This window comes from Sus scrofa, chromosome 6 (genome assembly GCF_054392235.1).
Source record: "Sus scrofa isolate SSC_HxYL_T2T_F1_AM1 chromosome 6, Sscrofa_HxYL_maternal_Yorkshire_Landrace_v2.0, whole genome shotgun sequence".
Classification (NCBI taxonomy): domain Eukaryota; kingdom Metazoa; phylum Chordata; class Mammalia; order Artiodactyla; family Suidae; genus Sus; species Sus scrofa.
Genome location: NC_139388.1, coordinates 50891428 through 50915665, shown reverse-complemented (window position 1 = coordinate 50915665; position 24238 = coordinate 50891428). Strand labels below are relative to the sequence as shown.

The following is a 24238-nucleotide window of genomic DNA, read 5'->3' as shown; positions in this document are numbered from 1 at the left end:
ACTCGTTCACAGATGGCTGGATGAAAGATGTTCTCCACACCTTTCCTGGTCTTTAAAAGCACCCACTACTGTCTGTGCAGGGAACCAGGCCTTTTCTTCATTCAAAACACTGAACAACCTTTAAGACCCAGGCTACAGCAAATCAAAATAGACACAGTCAGGGTGGCTGGAATAGCGTCCGGGGAGCCCTGCAAAGCCAGACATAACCACTTTAATTGCTAGTCTGTATTTTAATATTTTAACGGTCCATAACACTGGCCCAGTACTTAAAAATACCTTTTCCCCAGGCTGGCCCAAGTTCTCTCGCAAAGCTCGCACAAAGGGGACATTCGCCTTGTTTGGGCTCCTTCAACACTGCGTCTCATGTCTTGCTAACTTGTGTCTGGTGTGGTGGCCACGCAGCCAACCCTGTTTTATTTAAGGACGGGGCTCTGCTGAAGGGCTTTCAGTTCTAAACAACCAACTAAACATTTCAACAGAAACTGACCCCAGCGTGTCTTACGGTCGGTGGAAACGATGCCACATCCCCAGACCACTCCTGCTGCCACATGAATGAGGGACTAAATATAGTCCGCAGTGCTTTGCATGTCAAACAACATGGGAAGGAAATGCTGCATCCACTTCTTAAACTTGCCTTGGCCTGGGGAGAGGAGGAGTTTGGCAGCCGGGCGAAGAGCCTGGACCCTGGAGTCAGCTTCCTCTTCTGTAAAGTGAGTTCCATGAATTTATCTACCTCACCGGATTCTTATGACGATTAACTGAGGAAAAGCGTGACATGCTTAGAAGAGCACCTAGTATAGAGAGTATCATACTAGGAAATGTTAGGTGCTATTATTATCATTATTTTACAAAAACTAAAGTAGCATGAACTTGAAGAAGGGCAATGCCTCCTCCTCAGTCTCAATGGTACTGTTTTCATAGCAAATGCCTTCCAACATCCGGGCCTTAGCACTTGCTGTTCCCTCTGCCTGGAATGTTCTCCCAGCTCTTGGCACAGCTGGTGCCACTTGCTCATTCAGGTCTCAGCTCACCTGACACCCCTTCGGAGCGGCCTAGGAGCCTCCCCCACCATACAAGCTAAGGTAATCACCCCTTCCCCATCACCAGTCTGCCCCATCAGCCACTCTCCACCCCTTCACCCTGTTATTTTCTCCTTAAGACTTAAAACCATCTGAAATTACCTTGTTTCTACTGCATCCCCTCAGCTAGAATGTAAACCCTAGGAGAGGAAGGATCTCGTCTGTCTTATTCATTGTCTGGAGTTTATGCTTTTAGCCACTGTGCTATACTGCCTATGTACCAGAATGTTTATGCATGTGCGTTTGCGAATGAAAAGAGACCCCAGAAACAATCTAAATGTCCAGCGATGGGGCAAAGGTGAAGATAAAGCAGGCTCTCTCCACACTGAAGGATGTGGGTCTAGCTGTTAAAAAGAATGAATCAGGAGTTCCCGTCGTGGCGCAGTGGTTAACGAATCCGACTAGGAACCATGAGGTTGCGGGTTTGGTCCCTGCCCTTCCTCAGTGGGTTAACGATCCGGCTTCTCCATGAGCTGTGGTGTAGGTCGAAGATGTGGCTCGGATCCCACGTTGCTGTGGCTGTGGTGTAGGCCGGTGGCTACAGCTCCGATTCGACCCCCTAGCCTGGGAACCTCCATATGCTGTGGGAGCGGCCCAAGAAATAGCAAAAAAAAAGGCAAAAAAAAAAAAAAAAAAAGAATGAATCAGAACTGTATGTGATGACCTGAAGGGATATGCCCTAATATTAATTTTAAAAAATCAAGTTACAAATATGTGCGGCTTGATCCCTTCTTTGGGGGGGAGTGGTGAGGGAGAAGGAAAAAACAGTCGATATATGCATATACACAGCCACATACGCACAGAAAAAGGTGAGCGCCTCTATCCAAGTTTCCAAGGGCAGAGGAGCTGTTTTGTCCTCAGACATCTCCAAAACCTGACACTGGATACTCACTGTCTGAAGAAATGGTTGTCTTTGGGGGGGATGGGATTTTGGAGTGGAGGTTTGGCCCTGTTATTTCCCTCACAAATCTCTGTATTGTTTCACATTTTACAACAAGGGTGCACGTCTTTGCATAAGTTTTTAAAAGCCAGATTCAACCCATTCACAGCGAAAATAAGGCCATGACCAGAGCACCTAGGAAACAGGAGCAGTCACAAGTCTTAAAGAAAGCACAAATAAACAAACTGCTCCAACAGATTTTCATTCTAACAGCTAAAAACAAACACTTCACTTTTAGAGGAAATGACCGTTCAATTCTTTTATTAAGACATACATACATTTAATTTAGATTTTGCAAGTTAAACACATAACAAGGTTAAGCTGTTACTATAACCTATGTCATTTTTTTAAACCAAAGTTTGAAATGTGTCAGCAAAATACGTTTTACAGGGGAAAAAAGGCGCCAATCACTACACATTCTTCTAAATTCCATTTTTGATTTACCGCCCAACAACTGCAATGTCTGAAAAACCGGCTCACATTTAACTCTGACCATTCCACACAGACTGCTAAAAAATCCATGTGCTGTTGTCATTAACAATTAAGACCGACATGTTTTTTTAGTTATTGTTTTATTTCCTCAGATTTGAAAAAGCACTTAGGTAAATTTAGTGGCCATCACAAATTTGAGACCTCAAGTTCCCATCACCAAATGAAATTACAATGACAGATCTGACAGCAGATGGACCCTAAATGGAGAGCTAATGAATTTCCTGCCCAGCCTCTTCCCGGGTGTTCATGCTACTTCCAAAAATGCTCTGGATGGCCCTTCCCACAGAGGACAGTCTAACCCGCTGACACTGTGTAACTTTTTAGAATGAAATTCAGCAACTCAGCTGAGATTTGCCAGGCTGAAACTGTAGAGCTAGGTCCCCTGAAAGCCAGGCCTTTATTCCATACTTGTGACCACTGCAATCTGGCCAGGTCCATGTTGCCTTCTCTGCCCCCTACTAATACAATATTTCATATACATTAATCCTTGGTGACTTGAAACAAACAACTCAACTTGCTGGAAACGGCCGGGACTTTCAGCGATTATGAGATGAGAGACCAAGATGGGCCAACGAAATGGTGTTGCTGTGAAATGACAGTTCCATCCTTCCTGCCAATCAACGGGACGCAGGAAGGCTGGGGGAGAAGAGCAACTTCCAAGTTTTTGGCGTGGCCCATATGCTGATATGGTGATGACTGGGTCTGGGAGAAGTTCAGGTCAAACATTTTGAATTCGTGGTGCCCAAGGGACAGTTACCAGAGGACATGAAGGAGCACAGGCTCCACATCTGGAGCTGGATGGAGCTCAGGGGGCTACGGCTTGGAGACAGAGTTAAGTGCTGGCAGCATCAGTCCAGTGCATAAAGCACTAGAGCGAATGTGTTGGCTTTGGGGGGAGGAGTGCATAAGAGCTGTAAGCAGGGGGCTGCTGACAGCTAGTCAGTGCCATCTCTTCTCAGGCCCTCATACTGTAGTATGTTCCACAATTTAACCTTTGGGGAATAAAAATTAGGGGAGTCGTGGGGACTCTAACCTTGTCCCTGCTCTGCCTTGTAAATACAAACATAAGCAGCAAAGACTATCTAGAAAAACAAGACATGTTTATTAAGTGTTTACTATGCACCTGGCCCTATGCTAAACATAAAACATGAATATTCTCCTGGAATCATCAAAACAATCCTGGCACGAGTGTCTTATGACTACCATTTCACAGATGGGACACTGAGGCTGGGAGTGAACATGTGGGGGAGCTCAGGGCTGTCATGTCACAGCCTACCACAGTTAGGCAGTCTCTGGGCCAGATGGAGAGCACTGAAGTAGAACAATGATAATATAATAAGAGCTGCTACTTAGTGAGAGATGGCTCTGGACAAGGTATACAATCTCAGCAAATCCTTACAACCCTCTGAGGCTGATACTGTTATCCCATTTTACAAAGATGGAAACTGAAGCTGCAGGAGAGGAAGTCAACCAGACCAGTTCTGGGTCCGGCCCATTGGAAGACCAAGACTATAGCCAGGGCCCCACCCTCAGGGGGTCTCTCAGAAACTGGAAAAATGCTGAATAAAAGGTTCCATTTATTGAACGCTGATTACGTGCCAGCTGCTCTTTAAGCACTTCACAAATGGTAATCTCATTGCATCCTTAAAACGATTCTACAAGGTGGCTGCTATTAAAATCCCCATTTTATAGACAGGAAAACCAAGGCACGGTGTGGTAAGTCTGTCCACGCAAGGTCACACAGCTGGTAAACAGTAAAGCCTAAATTTGAACCTGGCTCTGACTCCCAAACCAAAGCACTTAACAAATAATTTCAGTTAACAGCAGTCACCCTGCATTGAATGCTAACTATGGACTCACCCTCAATTTACAACATGCGGTCAATAATACCTTCACCCCATTTCTCGGAACTAACAATCACGCAAACACGTAATTAAGTGCCTTATATGTGCCAAATGCTTTATTCACCAGATCTCAACATGCCAAAAGACTTTCCAGCAAAAGACAGACACTCTTCTTCCCCGGTTTGACGGAAAGGGGAAACTGAGGTTCGGCGCGGTTTTCCCAGATCGCAGCTCCCCAGGGTCAGAGCCAGAACGCGAACCTACCGCTACCCGACTCCCAATCCATGCTCTTCCGCAACAGCGCGGGATAGCTCGTCGGGAAAGTTGAACCATGCGGGCACGAGTCCGGCCAGGTCCGGAGGACGAGAGTCCCGCCACCGCCGCCCCCAACAACCGGTGCCCACACCCGGCCGTCAGCCCAGTCGCCCGCCGGTGCTGACCCTCGGGGTCCAAGTGGACACCGATTCCGCCCCCACCCCCGCGCGAGACCGCCCCTGCACCCGAGCCACATACCTGGGCGTCCAGGCTGCCCGCCCCGCGGGCCCCACGACCGAGGCGTCCAGAACCGCGCGGCTCGCTAAAGACGCCGCCAGCTCCGGTGGCCCGAGTGACTTCCAGGCTGCCCACTTCCAAGCCGCTTCGCGCGAGGCCTCCTGGGAACTGTAGTTTCGCCCCAGGCGGCGGCAAGCTGAGAAAAGCCTGACGCGCAAGTGCTGCCGGGAGCTGGAGGCGCGGCGCCGCGCCGCCTCCCGGGAAAGGTAGTCCACCTGTCGCCGCCGAGCCTCTCGAGTCTCTAGAGTACTTCCGCAGCCCCGAGGGGCGTGAGGGATGGAGGCGTGTCTTCTGCAGACTCCAACCCGCTGGCCGTGCTACTCGCTTTTCGAGAGCGGTTTTTCCCTTTTTCCCAGCCCTGTCCGCCTTCTCCCTTCCTTCGCTGGACCCTCTTCCTCCCTCCCCGCAAGGCGCGAGGTACTTACCCCGAGGGCGTGAGCCTCGGGAGAGGCGGGGGCAGAAGAGCAATGCGCTAGACCCCCAACCGAGGGGAGCGGTAGAGAAGGGCGTCTGAGCGCGCTCGCGCACGCGCGCTCGCCGACCAACTCCGGCCTAAATTGCCGCGGGCCCCCGCGGGGAGGACTTTTTTTTCTTTTCGAACGCGCGCGCGCGCGCGCGTGCGGGATCTCGCGCTGGTTTTTTTAATGCCTGGCGCGCGCCAGTGCGCACGCGCGCTCACTCCCCTCGCCTCGGTCAGTCGGCCGGACACGGGGTTGGAGAGCTAACCGTTGTGTTGGCCGAGGCCTCCCGCAGCATCCCCAAGGTCTCTCCTCAGGCGCTCCTAGTCTAGGTCTGGTCCTTCACATAGGAGCTTCTGAGTGCCGCCACACGCGCCTCACGGGTCCCCTGTTGAGAGAGTCCAGTCTTCGCAGGTAACAGGCGCGGCCTCAGACTTGAAAAGGCGGACACGCCCTCCTGCCCTCCCACGCGGAGGGCCAGGACGCCCGAACGTGTTGGGATTCGGGTTTGATCGCCTCTCCCCGGACTAGGTGGCTCCAGATCTCTGCCTTTGACGGGAGTCTCAAGACCACCACCCAGGAGATGCCCTGGAGGCCCTGTTATCTATCATTCGTTCGTTTAAAAGTACATTCCGAGCCTAACCAATGTTAGTTGAGTACCTATGGCCTGAGAAATTTTGTTCAAATTTTGTCTATCTGCTGCTGTAATCAAGGATCTGACCCTTTTTTCAAAAAAGGGATGTTGCCATTCCTACTCCGTTAGGGACTGGCTAGAGTCAGCACAAGGTTCTCTGGTTAAGAAAACCCAGTCAATAACCTTCCCACCTCATCCTGCCTTACAAGGAGATGCTCAGTAAAACTGACCGAGGAAGTACATATTTCTTCTTCCTGAGAGAGGGCAGAGGGTCATTCATTTGCTCACTCATTCAACAAAAGTGTATTAAGTATCTAGCTTGGGTGTTTATTGAGAACAGGGGAGAAATCAAGACAGAATGCGTTCCTACCCTTAAGGAGCTGAGTGCAGACCACCACAGGTCTGTGACAATCTAAAACAGTATTAACAGAAGTATAATGCAAGCCAATTATGCAGTTTCAAATTTTACATTAAAAAAAGGTGAAATTAATTTTATTTAAGCCAGTATATCTAAAATAAGGTGTTTATTGAAAAAAGATTCAATTTTAAAATTTAAGCTAATTAAATAAAACGCTGAGGCGTTAGCAAAGATATTCATTTGCAGCATGGGTTGTAGCAAAAGGTTGGAAACGGAGTTCCTGTCGTGGCGCAGTGGTTAACGAATCTGACTAGGAACCATGAGGTTGCGGGTTCGATCCCTGGCCTTGCTTAGTGGGTTAAAGATCCGGCATTGCCGTGACCTGTGGTGTAGGTTGCAGATGTGGCTCAGATCCCACGTTGCTGTGGCTCTGGCGTAGGCCAGCAGCTACAGCTCCGATTCGACCCCTAGCCTGGGAACCTCCATATGCCGCGGGAGTGGCCCAAGAAATGGCCAAAAAAAAAAAAAAAGGTTGGAAACTGCCCAATGTCCATTAATAGAAATTTAGATAAATAAATGATAGTTCAGCCACACAGTGGAATACCATGCAGCTGACAACTGCTGAAAAATGAGACAGAGCTGTATGTTTTAATGAGTTTATTATTAAGATTATTGAGAAAAAGGTGCAAACAGTATATATAGCATACTACCATTTGCAGAAGAAAAATATTTTTACATACATGCTTGTGTGTGTATAGAACACCTGTAGAAAGACATAATCAGGGTTACCTTTCTGAAGGGGAAATAGGACGGGTGACTTTTTTCTTTTCTTTTTTTTTTTTTGGTCTTTTTGCCATTTTCTTGGGCTGCTCCCGAGGCATATGGAGGTTCCCAGGCTAAGGGTCGAATCGGAGCTGTAGCCACTGGCCTGCGCCGCAGCCACAGCAACGTGGGATCCGAGCGGTGTCTGCAACCTACACCACAGCTCATGGCCACGCCAGATCCTTAACCCACTTAGCAAGGCCAGGGATCGAACCTGCAACCTCATGGTTCCTAGTCTGATTTGTTAACCACTGATCTACGACGGGAACTCCCAGGTGACTTTCTTTTCAGTAGATGCTCCTTAGTATATTTTGAATACTTTTGCCATGTAATACTTTTACATTTTAAAAAGTTGATAAATGGAGGATGGCAGCTAAGTCACAGAATCATTGTATAAAAATTAAATGAAACAATATATGTAAAATTCCTAGGCTACCACTTTACACCCTTAATCAGTTCTGGATGCTATCACTACTCCCATGCTGGATAACTCTTCACCCAGTAGAAACTAGCCCACCCTGGTAGTGTATGTTTGTCAGCCTAAAAAAATTGTTTCTTTCCATAAAGAAAATTAAGGGCATTCCAGTTCCAGCCCTAGCTGTGAAGTCACCTGTAAGGCCAGAGTAGCATCCCCAGGCCCCGGGGACAGACTTGGACTCCTTATCAGTAATGTCATTTGAAAAAAAATAGAGGAATCCAAGATTGCCCTCTGGCTTTCCTGTCCCTCTGACTATACAATGAACTAATTGGGCCCTTCTGATGTCAGCTGAGCTTTCTACATCACTGTCCCCAAATGTGAGAGCCACCTGCAAGACGAAAGAATATAACCCATCACCCAGAATTTCTCATTGTAATCAATTTTATGACCGTTTTTTGATGTCTGCCTTCTCTGCTAAACTGTAAGTTCTATGGGCAAGCATTGTATACCCTTACACTTTTATAACGTGGTATGTGGAGTCAGTAAGTCACCCAAGAGGAGCCCAGGGGCCCAATAGTGTCATGGAGTGCAGTGCCCCCTAGAGCCAATTCTCTGTATTACAAAGGCAAGGCTCATGGGATGCTGGCCTTCCTACCACCACCACCCACGAACACCTTGGAATGGACTACAACAGCACAAAAAAAAAAAAAAAAAAAAAAAAAAAAAAAAAAAAAAAGATGTGCCAGCAATGCCTAAGCACAGACCTGGTTTGTCTCTATAGTTAACAGGATATACCATATCTCAGCCCTAAATACTGACTCCCCTGAATTGGCTGCAGAACTTGAATTCTCCATTTAGATCATCTTTGGATTATCAAGATATTAAAAAGTCAAGACCATTGGGATAAAGGCATCTGGAGCCTACTCTGGACTTGCTTTTAAGAACAGGTAATGAGATTAGGGAATCAAATGGGGGGAGGGGATTTTAGAAGTTTCCTCTAAGGAAACTGGTGTATGGAATGGAAGAGGGTGGCAAACACAACAACAACAACAAACACACAAAAAAACAGAGGTTTGGGGCTTGAAGGGCTTCTTTCTCACTAACTTCCAAGGCACATGCCCCCAAAGGGTCCCAGCTGCCTGCTTTTTATAGGCTAGTTAAGAGAAGTTATACCTAGAGGAGATATTAGAAATAATGCAAACTGATGGCAATGACTGCAAATTTGTTGACTACAAATGACTTTTCTCTCAGCAGCTCTGGAGCCTCAAGAAGGATCTGGTGGGGTAAATCTTAGCTCTGGGGCCCTGGCCCACAGGGCCATCCACCGATTCATTTCAGCAGATCACAGTGGCTCCTGAAAGGTGGTCCAAAGAGTACTAAGTGCAAGGTTACAGGGGAATAGAATGAAAAATGGTATGGCAGGAGAGCAGCATTTAGCCTTGGGGAGAGTAGAAAGAGACATAGGGAAGGAGTTCCCATCGTGGCTCAGTGGTTAACAAATCAGACTAGGAACCATGAGGTTGCGGGTTCGGTCCCTGCCCTTGCTCAGTGGGTTAAGGATCTGGCGTTGCCCTGAGCTGTGGTGTAGGTCACAGATTTGGCTCGGATCCCGCATTGCTGTGGCTGTGGTGTAGGCTGGCGGCTACAGCTCCAATTGGACCCCTAGCCTGGGAACCTCCATATGCCACAGGTGTGGCCCTAAAAACACAAAAAGACCAAAAAAAAGGAAAGAAAAGAAAGAGACATAGGGGACACTGATGTCTGAAAACAGTCCCCAGTTCTGATGAGTGGTTTGTGGGGCAGAGAGCTCCCTTAGCATCAGCTAAGAGAACATTTTCTCCTTATGAAATGATAGAAGAATCCCAAACTGTGAGTTTTTCTTTGTATGGCTGCACCCTCGGCATATGGAAGTTCCCAGGTTAGGGGCTGAATCAGAGCTACAGCTGCCGGCCTACACTACAGCCACAGCAATGAGGGATCTGAGCCACCACATCTGCGGTCTATGATGCTGTGAGCTGCATGATGCAGCTCACAGCAATGCATTATTATTATTATTATTATTATTATTATGTCTTTTGAGGGCTGCCCCCGTGGCATATGTAGGTTCCCAGGCTAGGGGTCTAATCAGAGCTGTAGCCACTGGCCTATGTCACAGCCACAGCAATGCCAGATCCGAGCCGCATCTGCAACCTATACCACAGCTCACGGCAACGAGGGATCCTTAACCCACTGTGCGAGGCCAGGGATCGAACCTGCAACCTCATGCTTGGATTCGTTTCTGATGTGCCACCACAGGAACTCCACAGCAACGCATTCTTGACCCACTGGACAAGGCCAGGAACCAGACATTCATCCTCAGAGAGACAGCATCAGGCTCTTAACCTGCTGAGCTACAACAGGAACTCCCTGGAGCTTAGTCCTGAATCTGTTCTGTGTAGCTCTAAACACATCCCTTTTCCTCTCCGAGTTCATATTCCTCATATGTACAGTAATGTTATCTGCCTCTCAGTATTCTTTCAAGAACTAATGAAGTGATTGATGTAAAAGCATTTTTTTTTTTCGTGGGCCCTCCACATGAGATGATGTTTTGCCTGCTGCTTCCCCCTACCCCCAAATCCAGCCATTGAAGCTCTGTGGCAACATAGGGCGTGGTCTTAGTCATGCCAGAGGGTGGGTTCTGCTGACCTTGCCTCAGGAGACCCAGGCCAAATGACCTGGAACTCCAGTAGCTCTCCAAACCAGTGGGTCTCAGACTTTAAGATCAGGGGCAAAGACTAGCTGGAGAGCTTATTAAAACTCAGATTTTGAGCCCTACCCTCGGAGTTTCTAATTTAGTAGGTGTAGGGTGGGGCCTGATAATTTGCATTTATAACAAGTTCCCAGGTGATGCTGATGCTGCTGTCCTGAGGATCACACTTAGGGACCATTCTTTAAACTGAAAAGTTCATCAATTTCCTTCATCTAGCAGACACAAGGACGGCTTCCATTGCCCTCTGCTGGCCAGACTATAAATTTAGCTGTAATGCTTCCAGAGCAACTGTAAAGTACAAAGTAAGTGTTGGAAGGAAATAAATACTTCTCTGAGAACCAAACCAGCCTAAAAACAGCAATCATAACTGTTTGCTGCCTCATAGTATACTTTAAAAGGTATTCACAGGAATTACCTTATGTGATCCTTGCAACAATCCTGTGAAGTAGGCCAGACTGGCATTTTCATTTTACGAGTGAGGAAAACAAGCCCATCAGATCAGTAATGACAGACTCCCTGACAGAGGGGACTTGTTAAAAGTAGGATTATTCACCATCCAACAGGAAAAGTAGAGGTTTGATCTCATGATGGCCAAAGAGAAGGGTATGGGGAGGAAGACGATGCATGGCAGACCTATCCCATGCAAGAGAGCTACTTGATTCCACATGCCTGGGAAAAGCCTGCAAGACTGAGTGGCTGGGCTACATGGGGCTGACTGAGTCCTGGGCACCCGATAAAGGCGATTTCCTGTTTCAGTAGTCAGACTTGAAGGTCCACAGACTCACCTAGGGAGCCCGTTACAAGTGAAGGACTCAGGGTCCTACCTCCACAGTTCTACTTCAGTACCTAAGGATCTGCATTTCAAGATGTACCTCTCCCCTAGGAATCCTGGTGCAGGAGATCCAAGGACCACACTTTGGTAACTACTAGTCCTTGTAAAAAGCTCTCTTGACGCACTACCACCAGCAAAGAACTATTATTTGCCTATGACAGTATTCCTTTCCAGCCTCTCTTCAGGTTTCTCTGTTCCCCTTACACATACTATCCTACAGGATTATAATAGCTGATGCCTAAATTTAACCCCCAACTTTATCTACCCTCCCCAAGCCTGAGTTTTCTCATCTATAAAATAGAGTAATCCCTACCTCACTGGACTATAGTGAAGATTAAATGAGAAACTATGTCTTATGCATAGTTCCTGACAGACAAAAAGGATCCAATAAACATGAGTTCGTGGCTCTTACCTTCTGATTTCTAGCTCCTCAAAAACTAGCAGTGGGAGTTCCTGTCATGGCGCAGTGGTTAATGAATCCAACTAGGAACCATGAGGTTGCGGGTTCAATCCCTGCCCTTGCTCAGTGGGTTAACGATCTGGCATTGCCGTGAGCTGTGGTGTGGGTCACAGACGCGGCTCGGATCCCATGTTGCTGTGGCTCTGGTGTAGGCTGGCAGCTCAGCTCCGATTCGACCCCTAGCCTGGGAACCTCCATATGCCGCGGGAGCGGCCCAAGAAATGACAAAAAAAGACAAAAAAAAAAAAAAAAAACCTAGCAGTGGCTAAGCTGGCCTCTTTTGGATTCCCACAGGTTTTTAAGCAGCAGTCCTGAGGTGGACCAGGGGATAATCAAGGCGATGTCTTCCCCCAGACTTATTCCCCTGTGGAAGGATCTTAAATACCTTATAAATGACATGATACATAAGCGCCAGGTAATGTACATGTAGGATATAAACATGTGATTGGCTCCTATCCATCTTGATTGTTATGAGCCCTTCAGAGGCGCACAACTCTTGCAAGAAATTAGGAATCGAGCAGGGTGGACTGTGAAGACAATTGTCCCCTTAGTAGAAAGTGGGCCATCAACTTCCAAATGAGTCTAGAGACCTCTTGCAAGGATATTTTGTTAGTGAGAGGTGAACACTTTGGCATATTGTCAGAAAAAGTAACCCCCTTGGAAGAAAGATTTTTCTAAAAGAGAAGAGAGAAGGCACCAGAGAGAACATCTGCCGGCCTCAGTTTTGCTGTGACTGGCTCTGCGTGATAGGATCCCAGTTAGGTGCATGTTTCATAGTACATGCTCTGTCACAGTGGGATAATATATAGTGTATATATATTCCTTTCCTCGGTCAAATTTAAAAGCCAGGTAGGGTGTCCTAAAAGTCTTACTCAGTGCAGTTTTAGGCTCTAATAACTTAAAGCTGCATTGACTTTTGGGACATTCTGTTACTTTACATGTAGTCATATGGCAGTGCACTTGCCTTGGTAATCTGTTAAAATGGGTCTTTTATGGTATGTGTACCTTTTATTTTATTTATTTACTTATGGCCGCACCCAAGGCATATGGAAGTTCCCAGGCTAGGGGTCGAACTGGAGCTGCAGCTGCCGGCCTACACCACAGCCACAGCAACGCAGAATCTGAGCCACATTTGCAGCCTGCGCCACAGCTTGTGGCAATGCCGGATCTAACGCACTGAGCGAAGCCAGGGATCGAACCCACATCCTCACAGATACCGGTCGGATTCCTTCCTGCTGAGCCACAACGGGAACTCTGGTATATGTACCTTTCAGACAGAAGAGAGAAGGTTAGAGGACAGGTACGGTAACTTCATGTTGGAAGAACATCAGTTTTCCCCTGTGCTCACACTATAAAATTTGCATGCATAGGCCAGCTATAGCTATTTGGTTCTCTCTTGTGTTGTGGGTTTTGTTACATGCTTGTGAAATGCAAATGTGCCACAGGTGATAAATTGTGTATGTGCGGATGTCACAAGAGTGGCCCTTGGGGCTGAGGCATGACTTTGGGAACGGCTTCAGTTGTGACTTGTGTGAGGATATATTTAGTGCTTATATATTCGTGTTTTCTTAGTTTATGCCATGCCTCTCCCCAGCAAACAGATGACCCAAAGACTGATGTAGTTGTGTTGAGTGACCGGTCCCAGATCCTGTTCAAAGAGTCTCGCCATCCTCAAAATATGCCACTTATATGCTATTATGTCAGTGATGCCAACTTCTTTGCTTCTCTCTCTTGGGTGACAACAAGCACAAAAGAAATACAGGTGAAATTACTCAGACTTTCTTCTCCCCCCCGCCTTTTTTTTAAAGGGCCGTACATGTGGCATATGGAGGTTCTCAGCCTAGGGTCGGATAGGAGCAGTAGCTGCCAGCCTACACCACAGCCACAGCCACGTGAGATCCAAGCCACGTCTGCGACCTATACCACAGCTCATGGCAACACCAGACCCTTAGCCCACTGAGTAAGGCCAGGGATCGAACCTGCGTCCTCATGGATCCTAGTCGGATTTGTTAACCACTGAGCCACAATGCGAACTCCTTTCTTCTCCTTATTCCATTCTATAGGGGCCATGTTCATTTAAGTTATGACTCTGGACTGACCCAGGAAGATATACCTCATGAATGAAAGTGACCTGGACCCAGGACTCCCCCCTCATCCTTTCTCTAATTACAGTCTCCATGTTGAATTGATTTTATGGTTCTTCTAAAGTGGGCCACGGTTAGGGAAAGAGTCCTAGCTTCCTGCTTCTACAATATTTCCAGCTCCCAAAACCAGGGGATAAAATCACTCTAGAGTCTTCCAATTTTTCCTTAGCACACCAAACCAGGGAAAATAGCTGAATATTCTGCCATTTCTTCTGCTACCAACTTTTCCTAGGCAATTTCCATCTTATTGTCTTCCAGGCTGTAATATGGATGAAGAGCAAAACTGAGGACATGGTGGAGAAGAGAACATTCTCCATGACCGAACGACTGCCGCCCATCCAGTCCATGGTCCACACGGGTTCCTTTCACATCCTCGTGGTCTACTGTGGTGACCTGCTCCTGCGGCTCTTTGGGGACCACTTTCGGTCATTCAAACCCCTGGGTGCAGTGCCCTGCCGCTTTAACATCAACTGCCTCTGCTATGACCCAGAAATGAAGGTGCTTCTGTCGGGTATCCTGGGGGCGGTGGTCACCTGGACCATTGAGCGGAGTGGCAGGGGCCTCCAGATAGCCCACATGGTGTCCTTGCCTGGCGATGAGCTTGTCCAGGATATCGTGTTGAACGGCCCCGATGGCTCCCTTCTAGCCCTGTGTGAGACTGTGGTGAGGGTCCTTGAGCGCCAAGGCCACGGCCAGCTGGGAGAGGTGAAGAGGTTCACTTCCATCACCGGCGGCTCCTCCATCACCTGCTGCTTCACCTGTTTTGATCAGGGCTTTCTCTATGCTGGAAACATGACTGGGGAAATCCAAGCATGGAGCCTCAGTCGGGGCCACTCTCTCCACAGCTTCAAGGCCCATTTCTCAACAGTGATATGTATCCGCAGCCGTCCAGAAGCCCACACCCTGCTAACAGCTGGCAAGGAAGGCTTCATCAAGGAGTGGAACCTGACTTCGGGGAACCTGCTGCGGTGGCTAGAACTTGGCGAGGACCTGTACCGACTCCAGTTTATTGACAGAGCTACTTTCTTCTGCCAGACCACCTATTCCTTCTCCTTGCGCAGTCTGCCCTGCTTCTACAACCTCTTCCATGTCTGTGGTTCTGCTCCCCAGCAGCTGCGACGGGTCCACTGTGGCAATAGCTGGTTCCGGATCCTGTGTGTTACTGAGGATGGCCTGTTGCGGTTTGTGTCCCCACTAACCGGGAATCTTCTGGTCATCACCTGGCCCTTCTCAATCCTGGACCAGGCTGTGGATTGGGCCTATGACCCAGAAAAAGAGGAGCTCTTTGTAGCAACAGGCAGCTCCAATGTGCTGGTATTTGACACAACCCGCTGCCCTTGCCCAGCCAAGTATCTCTTATGCACCTCACCAAATTCTCAGGACATGGTACAATGCCTGGCTTATGGGCATTTCCACCTGGGGCGGGGTCTAGAAGGACTCATGTTCTCTGGACACCAGAGTGGTATGATCAGAGTGCTTTCCCAGCACAGCTGTGCCCGAATAGAGAAATTCGTGCACTTTGGGGCTGTATTAGCACTCTCTACACTGCCCGGAGGGCTTTCTGGTGGCCGAGAAAACTCTTTGCTCTGTTCCTATGGAATGGATGACTATGTACACCTATCAGAAGCTGTGCTTGAGGGGATCAGAGTGCATTTGCGGCCCCTCGCCAGCATTATCAGCAGCTGTCACCTAACACACCTGATACTCTTGCCCAAGTCTGTGGGTGCCATCACAGAGACTAACTGCCTGCGCCTCTGGAAGTTCCGTGATTTTATGTCCTCTGGGTCACGGAAAGGCTCGATGTGCATAGAGACACTGCCCCTGCACCAGTGTGCCATCACATCTTTTGATGTCTGCCTATCCTTGAGTCTTTTTGTTACAGGTGGCAGTGATGGCTCCATCCGAATCTGGAACTTCCATGGTAGACTTGTAGCCATGGTGGACTCATCATTGCACTTTGGCCCACTCTGCTTTGCAAATGACCGGGGTGACCTGCTTGTCACTTTCAACCAGAGTCTTTATCTGGTGTCCTGCTTAAAACTGCTTCCCTCAACCCTGCTGGCTCGCCTTTCCTTTATGGGTATGACAGATGAAGTGCTAGAAGCTCCTAAGCCATTCATACCAAGCTTCTTCTTCTCTTTTGAGACCATGTTTGTGCCCAGGTATATCTACCTTGGGCAAGGGCAACAGCAATTAGGGGGTCTGGAGAAACTTGTCAATAATCGGGCCATAGCCTTTGACCATAACGTGCCACACGTCATAGAAGAAGATGAGCAGGGGAGCCCTGTGTTACTGTCTTCCTTCAGACGCGACTCTGTGCATAAGGAAACTGATTTGATGCAGACGAAAAAAACTCTTCATTCCCATTATGTGCTTCCTCCCCAGCTCCACCTGACTACCTGGGATGGACTAAACCCCTACCAGATGCTGCGATGCTACTTTGGTCATGGGCGGAAATGGCTCTTGGCTCCTGATTGCTACATCCCCAACTCAGTGATTCGTGCCCGTCTTTGGCCAGAGGGCAGCCCAATATACCTACAGTGCAACCTGCACGCACCCATGCGGGAATTGGAATGGGACAAGTCTCAACAATTCTTCTTCTGGCACAGTAGGGCAAGTGCTATAAGTGATGCAGGAGAATATTCACATGAAAAGGAAGATGAAGACTTCCTAGAAACAAGAATGTCCAAGGATATCACCTACAGTGTCCTTACAGATTCAGCGAACCGCAGTTGGCTGGGAAGAAAGATGAGCGAAATAGCTATCAATAGCCTGATAGAGACGATTCTCAACATTATGACCCATGCTTCTCCACTGAAGTACCAGTGCTGTATTGGTGCCCTAGGGCAAATCTTTGCCTCTTACCAGGTAACTCCACCCCTCCGCTCTGACACAGCCCATCGTCTGTTGGATGATACAACCAATTCCAATCCACTGATCCGAGAGCTAGCCTGGGAAGGACTGAAGCGTCTAGGAATGATTACTCATCTCTTTGCCATGCCTCTGGCCCAAGGACTAATGGACAAAGATGAAAGGGTGAGGAATAAGGCCCTGAGCCTCATGGCTGAAACTGGAATCCATTCTAAGACCTCACTCTTAAACTTGATCCAGGACCGAGATACCTTCCGGGAGATGCAGTGAGTTGTTTGTGCCTTCCTCAATTCTTTCCTAACTTCTGATATTCTTCCCCTTCCTCATTTTCCCCCTCCCTTCCCTCACTGTCTTTTCATTTCTGTTCCTTGTCTCTTCCTGTCTTTCTTCCTTGTTCATAGTCTTTTCCCATTTCTAGACTACGCTGATGATCCCCTAACTGCTCACTCCTTTCTCCATTTCTTCCATTCCTGTTTGTCCCCTTATCTCTTCAAATGCCCCGTTTCACCCTTTTCTTCTACCCCTAAAGTCCCCAAAAAGGTTATTCCATTCTTTGCCCTCGTGGCTTCCTAGACTTTTTCTTTCTTCTTGGCCATCCTTTACCTCTACATCCACTGTCGCTGTTGGTCACTTCCCCAAGCCCCCTGACTGTTCTATAGAAGTTCTTTCCCTCTCATTCTCCCTCTTGTCCCTGATTCAGCATGTTCCTTCCACTCCTTTGACTTTTACAGGCAGGAAATGGTTGGGGAGGAAGCCCTGGACCATATGCTGGGAATGCGGGCCACAGATCTCCAAATCCTTTATACTCAAGTGGAGCAGCGATTGAATGAAAACCTGACTTTAGCACTTGGAGATGTAAAGCCTACTTTTTCTTTAGATGTCTCAGAGGCTTCTGAACTTACCTCCCTTTCCAAGAAAACTGAGGAACCTGAAGAAGCGGAAGTTGCCACCAAGCCTAGCAAAGGCCAAAGACGGGGCCGGGCAGGAGGCAGAAAGCACGGTATGTATGGGGCAATCTGGTCCATGCCTCAGGGTGTCCAAGAGGCAGGGAATTTATGGCTAACGTGGGTTAAGAGGTATTAGGAACAGAGATAAGTGCAAAAATCTTTTCACAGGGAAGAAGCTTCCAAAGAAGACTCCAACCCAATTCAGAGAGACTCTAAGACCTATCTCTAGGACTTGATAGAAGTGGGATGGTGGGGGGGGGGAAGGCATTGGGAATAAAGCAAGGAGAATGCCTTTTTTATTTTACTTTTATTTTTATTATTTATTTGTCTCTTCTAGGGCCACGCCCGCGGAGGTTCCCAGGCTAGGGGTATAATCGGAGCTGTAGCCTTGGCCTATGCCAGAGCCACAGCAACGCCAGATCTGAGCCGCATCTGCAACCTACACCACAGCTCACAGCAACGCCGGATCCTTAGCCCACTGAGCGAGGCCAGGGATCTAACCCTTAACCTCATGGTTCCTAGTCGGATTCCTTAACCACTGAGCCACACGGGATCTCCGAGAAGGCCTTTTTAAAAAAGGCCTCAGTCCCCTCTGTTGTTACTTCTGTTATGGCAGTTCCTCTTGGCGCATGCCAGGTATTGGAAAGGTCTTCATTTAAGACCTTCATTTAAGACCCATGCTTTCCTTAACCACATCTACTGATTTTCCCTGTAGCCCGAAAATTTTTGCGGAGCCTCAAGAAGATGAAGGAAACTGGCACAGAGCCAGGTCCCTTAGAGGGTGAAGGTGATCAGAGTGAAGCCTTACCACCTGAGGGGGAGGAGTCTAGGTCTTCAAGCTCTAGTACACTGAAAATTTCAAAAGATGAAGAACAAGAACTGCCAGAGAAAGAGGCCTCAAAGGATCATGTTGCACTGACCCTGAAGATGCTGAGGACGGTACATGACAAAAGAGGCATGAAAGCAACAAAGAGGCGCAAGAGGAAGACAGTAGAAGCTGAGGAATCTCCATCTGCTGCTAGGAGAGAATCAGTTGGGAAGCCGAAGCCAGCGAAAACCAAAGGGCGGGGTGCCTCTGGAGCCCCTGGCCGCAGGACTACTCCTGGAGATGGCTCATCATGGCGGGATGATCTGTGTCGTCTTATGACTCTGAGGATATCTGGTTCCCAGACACAAATGTCAGAAGCTCTAAATGCTGAGCTAGTGACCACAGCTCAGGAGGTGCTGGCTGATCGACAGCCCAGCTGGGAGCTCTTTCAGGAGATCTGCCCCCTGTTGAAGAAAGAAAGTGAGGTCCTGTTTGAGGATCTTGATTGGGATGTAGCCTGGCCAGAGGAGAAACCAGTTTTTATTCATGGAGGAGCAATTAGAGAGGACATGGTGATCAGAGACATGGAAGAGGAGACAAAAGAGGAGCAAGAGCAAAAGGAAGAAAGGGGCAGGCAGGACCTGCAGGAAACCCAAGTGATTCCCAAAAAAGCCAAGAGAAAGAAAGTTATTTTTTTAGAATCTGACCTAACCAAGGGAAAACAAATATCAAAGAAAGAAGAAAAGAAACCCTCTAAGAAGGCTTTTAAGCAGGAGAGGAAATCAGTCCAGAAGGAAACAAAAGTGGTTAAAAAAGAGAGGAAAATAACAAAAGGAGAGAGGGATGTGAGTCGGGAAGAGGGGGAAATGGCCAAATTAGAGGGGAAAGTAGTTGAGCCAGAAGGAAGTCCAGTTAAGGAAGAGCCAAAGCTGAATTGGCAGGAATGGAAGAAGTCCTGGGATCTGTGGAAACAGGCATATGGTGAGACAAGAATATCCTCGGATGAATGGAGAAAAGCTTGGGAAAATGGGCATTTTCAAGAAGAGGAGAAACTACAAAAGGATGAAGAAAAGCTGTTCCCTGGCAAAGAAAAGCCACATACGGACAAGATGAAGCGGACAAGGGATGAATGGGCACAGATCTGGAAAAGGATGTCAGCCAGGGCCAGGGAGCAATTTTTGGAGGATGAGGAGGAAGTGACTCCAGAGGAAGAATTGTCTCAGGAGTGGGAAGGAGAAGAGGAAGCAGAAGCAGAAGAAGAAGTAAAAGAAGAAGAAGAAGAGCTGATGACAGAAGAACAGAGAGAGATCCACGAAGAATATAAACAGGCACAGACTGAGAGGAAACGGGCCCAAGTTGAAATACTACGAGCCCAGGAAGAGAGGAAGCTGGCAGAAGAAGAAAAGAAGCTAGCACAAGAAGAGAGAAAACTGGCTCAGGAAGAGAGAAAACTTGCCAGAGATTATGGGAAAATGGCCCAGAAAGACAGGAAAACAGTCCAGGCAGAGAGGAATTTTGTCCAGAAGGAGGAAAAACTCGCCCAAAGAGAGGAGATGCTAAGCCAGGAAGCAGAGAAAAGGGCCCAGCAAAGGAAGAAACTGGCCATGAAATTGGAGAAACTGGCTCGAAAAGAAGAGAAAACAGCAATGAAAGGAGGGAAGCTAGCTGAGGTGAAAAATATATTGGTCCAGAAATTGGAAAAACTGGCCCAGAAGGAGCAAGATCTAGAATGTCAAGAAAAGGAACTAGCTCAGGAAGTAGAGGACCTGGCATGGGAAGAGGAGGAACTGGCTTTGAAAGAAGAGGAAGTGAATCAGGAAGAGGAGGAAATGGCTAAGGAAGAGGAGACACTGACTGAGAAGGAGAAGACACTGGCCTCACAAGAGGAGAAAATGGATATTGAAGAGAAAAAATTAGCCCAGGAAGAAGAGCTGCTGATCCAGGAAGAAAAGAAACTGGCCCAGGACAAGGAAACACTGCCTAGGGAAGAGGAAAGACTTGCTCAGAAAAGGGAGCAATTGACAAAGATTAACCAAAAACTGGCCCAGGAAAGGAAAAAATTGGCCCAAAACAAGGAAGAAATCACCAAAACCAAGGAACTACTAGCCTGGAGGCAGATGACTCTGGCTAGGGAAGCAAATCTAGCTGAGGAGAAGTTGAAACTGGCTCAGAGGAAAGAAAAATTAATCCAGCTCAAAGAAAGCCTCAGCAAGAACAGAAAGAAATTAGTCCAAGAAAAGGAGAAATTGGGCATGTACAAGAAGAGACTGGTTCAGATAGAGGAGAAGGTGATGGAGGAAAAGGCAAAACTTTTCCAGAAGAAGAACAAACTGGCTAATGAAGACGAAAAACTAACCCAATTAGAGAAAAGCCTGGCTGAGAAACAGCACAAACTAGCCCAGGATAAAATGGAATTAGCTATGGGGAAGAGGGCGCTATTCCAAGAACTGAAACAACTCAGAAGTGACTGGTCTATTACTAGAGAAGAAAAGGCACTGGGCATGGAAATGGAGAAACTGGCCTGCGAAAAGGTGAGACTGGCTGAGGGGCAGGAAACTCTCTTCAAGGAAAAGACTCAAGAAACTTCAAGACAGAAAAGACTAACTGAAGGTGAACTAGAACTAGTTAAGAGGAAACTGTCACTAGAGGAGAAGATAGTGGTCTATGAAGATAGGATATTGGCCACAGAGCAAACAGATATTGCCAAAGGAAACCTGGAGTTTACCAAAGGAGGGAGAGTGTATGCCCAGGAAGAAAGAAAGTTAGCCAGAGTGAAAAGGAAATTGGCTAAAGAAAGCAAGGACATTCCCAAGGAACCCTTAAAATTGAGCAGCAAAATATTAAAGATACTTCAAAACCTTATCAAAGAAGAAAGGAAACTAACCCAGGAAAAAATACAGATGACAAAGTTAAAGAGATTATTCTTTATTAAGGAAAGGGAACTGAACAAGATACAGAATGAACTCGATGCCAAAGAGTGGGATTTTTCTGAGGAACAACCAGAAATTACGACAGATGAAAAGAAACTGGCTAAGAGGCAGAGAAAACTGGCCAAGGAAATGAGAAGGATGATAAGGAAAGAGAAAAAAATGACTGAAAAAGAAAGCAGATTGGCCAGGCAACAGAGAGAAGTCATGCAGGAAGAAGAGGAGGAAGAAATAACAGAGGAAGAAGAGGCAAAACCATTCCTTAAACAAAGGCCAAGAAAGACAAAAGAGCTAAAGAGAGTTGATATGCAACAGGAAGAGTTTCCCGGTCAAGTACATGAAGTACAAAGCATGAAAAGTGAAGAGAGCTTTTCTGAAGAAATGGAGAGCCTGTTAGATGAAGTAGAGCAAGAGAGTCTGTCTGAGGAAGAGGAGGAGGAGGAAGAGGAAGAGGAGGAGGAGGAGGTGGAAGAGAAGGTGGAAGAGGAGGTAGAAGAGGAGGAAATGAAGGAGGAGGTGGAGGAGGAGGAAGAGAAGGAGAAGGAGAAGAAGAAAAAGAAGAAGAAAAAGAAGAAGAAGGTGGTGCAGGAGGAGGAGGTGGAAGAGGAAGTAGAAGTGGAGGAAATGAAGGAGGAGGTGGAGGAGGAGGAAGAGAAGAAGAAGAAGAAGAAAAAGAAGAAGAAGTTGGTGCAGGAGGAGGAGGAGGTGCTTGAGAGGGAGAAAAGCATGAGCGAGGAAGAAATGGAACGTTGGAGTGAGAAAGAGGAGGAAGAAGAGGAGAGAAGCATGTTGGAAGAAGTGGTAGATAAGGAAAAAAAGACCTTTAAAAAGGAAAAACTGTTTGAGTTACCAAAAGAAAGAAAAAAAGACCTAAGAGGAAGAGAAGCTGTCCCTTTTACCAGGAAAAAAATCCCTGAGGTCAAAGGCAGTGCTATAAAACTGGGATTTCTGGAAAGCCCTTCCAAGCAACTGTTCTCAGTAGTTCTGGGGAAGGAAGAAAAGACACCAGCACCAGTGTCAATTAAACAAACATCCTGGGAAGACCAGGCCACAGTACTCGACATATCCAGGGTATTCCCAAGGACAGGGTTTATGGATAAAGAAGAGCAACTGTTAAAGAAATATAAACCCATGTCTTTACAATTTTTGGATACAGTTTTGGAGTCCCAAGAGCCTGATTTAAAAACCCCGTATTTATCCCACATATTGAAGAAAACCATGGAAGCTCATAAACTCCAAGGCAAACCACTAGGGGCTAAGTGGCAGTCGCTGTTGCAGCGTCATCCATCTCTGAAGGGACAGACTGAGGTAAAATTACCTGTATCCAAAATTCTAGCTGAGGAAATATATGCAGACGTAAGCCTCTCTGATGTAGAGTGGATACACCATGTCCTAGAACAAATGGAAGCAGGAGAACAGATTTCCAGGGATAGTTTCCATAGATTGTGCCAGCTTCTCAAAGACCTCACCGAAAAGGAAAAGTTAGAGTGGATGCACCTGGCCAAACTTGAAACCATTGTGTACCGTCACAGGCAGATCCTGGAATCACGAAGCACACGTATCTCAAAACCCAGTAAGGAACCCATGGGTCCAAAATACCTTAAAGTGATCCCTCCTATAAAAGGAAAGGAAAAGGAAATCTGGCTAAAACCTTTGGCTGTGTCCACACCAAAGTCACCATTAGCTACCAAAATGATCCCAGACTCAAAGGCTATAAATTGGCAGCTTCTAGGAGAGCCTTACAGGAGTGCACGGGCAGAGAAGATATCCACTGCTCTCAAGGAGATGGAGACGCAACGCTACTATCCTGCCACAAAAGACATTTTCACGGGTGCCCTTGACTCTGTGGAAAAACAAACTCTAGCACTGATGTTTCAAAAGGACTTCCGGGCTTTTAAGGGTAAGGGCAGATTTCCCAAATTGCCCAAGTTGGAAAAGAAGGCACAGCCCATCTCTAAAAAAAAGGAAGAGGTGCCTCTATGGGAGACATTTGTGGCATTGTACCATGTCTTGCGGATGTTGCAGGAGCGATATGCGAAAGACAGTGCTGCTTGGATGGAACGGTTCTCCCGCCTCATGGACCTGTACCACCTTAAGTCCCCCCGAATCCAGAGGCTGCTACAGGAACTGCTCCTGAGAGAGGAACCCCAATCCCAAGAGGTCACTTACAAAGAGGCACTAAAGGCCATAGAGCTAGCTCCTGGGGAGCGGTTGTTCTACCACCTGTTCTGTGGTGGCTCTCACACCCCCAGAGGTCCTCTGGAGTTCCAGGAGGTGGTTCCCCTCCCAGGGCAGAACAATGTACGTACCATGCTCCCTATGGGCGTTGCCCAGTATGGGATCTTAGAACTTGCCTGGAAGAGTTTGCCCCAAGCTGATTTACACCTCACCAAAGAATCACCCTACGTCGTTGTGCCTACCCCCTAATTTAGGACTGGAGGGATAGGGCTTTTCATTCCCACCTGGAGAAAGGCCTTATCACCTGACTCTAGATCTTTATCCCTGGGGCCCATGCAGAGGTAGGGCCATGCCAAAGCCCTTTCTCTATCCAGCTCCAGGAACCAGCTTTTACATGTGGAATAAAGAGGAGGTTCTCATTCACAACAAGTATTGTGATGTGTCCCTTTTCCTGAAAAAAAAAATTTCTAATGATTTTTATTTTTTCCATTATAGTTTGTTTAACCTTTTCCTCAAATGTTGCTTCTCCAGAAGGGTAGCCATGGAGACCAGACACTTCCATACTCCTGAGAGTGGGAAAACTCCCCCAAAGCCAGTGGTGCTCACCCTCTGGAGGCCTTCAGGCACACAGCTCTGTCCTTGTCCTCTTCCTTCCTTGCCTCACACCATTCTCCCCTAAAGTCCATAGGGGAAAGCACCTGGCACAAAAATTAATGTATATTGGA

The 24238-nt window shown here is 47.4% G+C and overlaps 4 protein-coding genes across 19 annotated transcripts in view; 1 reads left to right on the top strand and 3 right to left on the bottom strand.

The window, feature by feature from the left end:
• Nucleotides 1-5504, bottom strand: part of SIPA1L3 (signal induced proliferation associated 1 like 3) — a 231434-nt gene extending 225930 nt beyond the window's left edge. For 7 of the 8 annotated variants that reach the window (XM_084960459.1, XM_084960464.1, XM_084960462.1 and 4 more), the window contains exon 1: nt 4869-5025. The gene's annotated coding sequence lies outside the window, so the exon portion shown is untranslated. Of the gene's footprint in view, nt 1-4868; nt 5026-5332 lie in introns of those variants that run through there. The other variant, XM_084960460.1, reaches the window with a different exon arrangement.
• Nucleotides 1-24238, bottom strand: part of NFKBIB (NFKB inhibitor beta) — a 1076695-nt gene that overhangs the window by 798134 nt on the left and 254323 nt on the right. The window lies entirely within an intron of this gene.
• LOC146402358 (uncharacterized) lies at nt 1147-5663 on the bottom strand. Its single transcript, XM_084965666.1, has 3 exons — nt 5634-5663; nt 2155-5459; nt 1147-1643 (listed from the first exon to the last, which is right to left on the bottom strand). The coding sequence occupies exons 1-2, from the start codon at nt 5661-5663 to the stop codon at nt 4476-4478; spliced, it is 1014 nt and encodes a 337-aa protein (XP_084821792.1). The 3' UTR covers nt 1147-1643; nt 2155-4475.
• WDR87 (WD repeat domain 87) lies at nt 5084-23942 on the top strand. Of its 9 annotated transcripts, none has more exons than XM_084960445.1 (7): nt 5173-5324; nt 8436-8544; nt 11933-12053; nt 13233-13400; nt 14041-16919; nt 17385-17653; nt 18316-23942. In XM_084960445.1, the coding sequence occupies exons 3-7, from the start codon at nt 11979-11981 to the stop codon at nt 23760-23762; spliced, it is 8838 nt and encodes a 2945-aa protein (XP_084816571.1). In that variant the 5' UTR covers nt 5173-5324; nt 8436-8544; nt 11933-11978; the 3' UTR covers nt 23763-23942. The 9 variants fall into 9 exon arrangements, with proteins under 9 accessions (XP_084816573.1, XP_084816571.1, XP_084816575.1 ...); XM_084960442.1 differs by lacking the exon at nt 5173-5324 and adding an exon at nt 5506-5779 and having other exon boundaries at nt 8379-8544; XM_084960444.1 differs by lacking the exon at nt 5173-5324 and adding an exon at nt 5594-5779 and having other exon boundaries at nt 8456-8544.

Coding starts and splice junctions, on each gene's coding strand:
- LOC146402358 (XM_084965666.1), bottom strand. CDS start 5,663: ATGCTGCGGGAGGCCTCGGCCAACACAACG. Junction 5,460..5,633: donor AGGCCTCGGCCAACACAACG/GTTAGCTCTCCA, acceptor GCGGCAATTTAG/GCCGGAGTTGGTCGGCGAGC.
- WDR87 (XM_084960445.1), top strand. CDS start 11,979: ATGTCTTCCCCCAGACTTATTCCCCTGTGGAAGGATCTTAAATACCTT. Junction 12,054..13,232: donor ACATGATACATAAGCGCCAG/GTAATGTACATG, acceptor GCCTCTCCCCAG/CAAACAGATGACCCAAAGAC. Junction 17,654..18,315: donor GGCAGGAGGCAGAAAGCACG/GTATGTATGGGG, acceptor TTTTCCCTGTAG/CCCGAAAATTTTTGCGGAGC.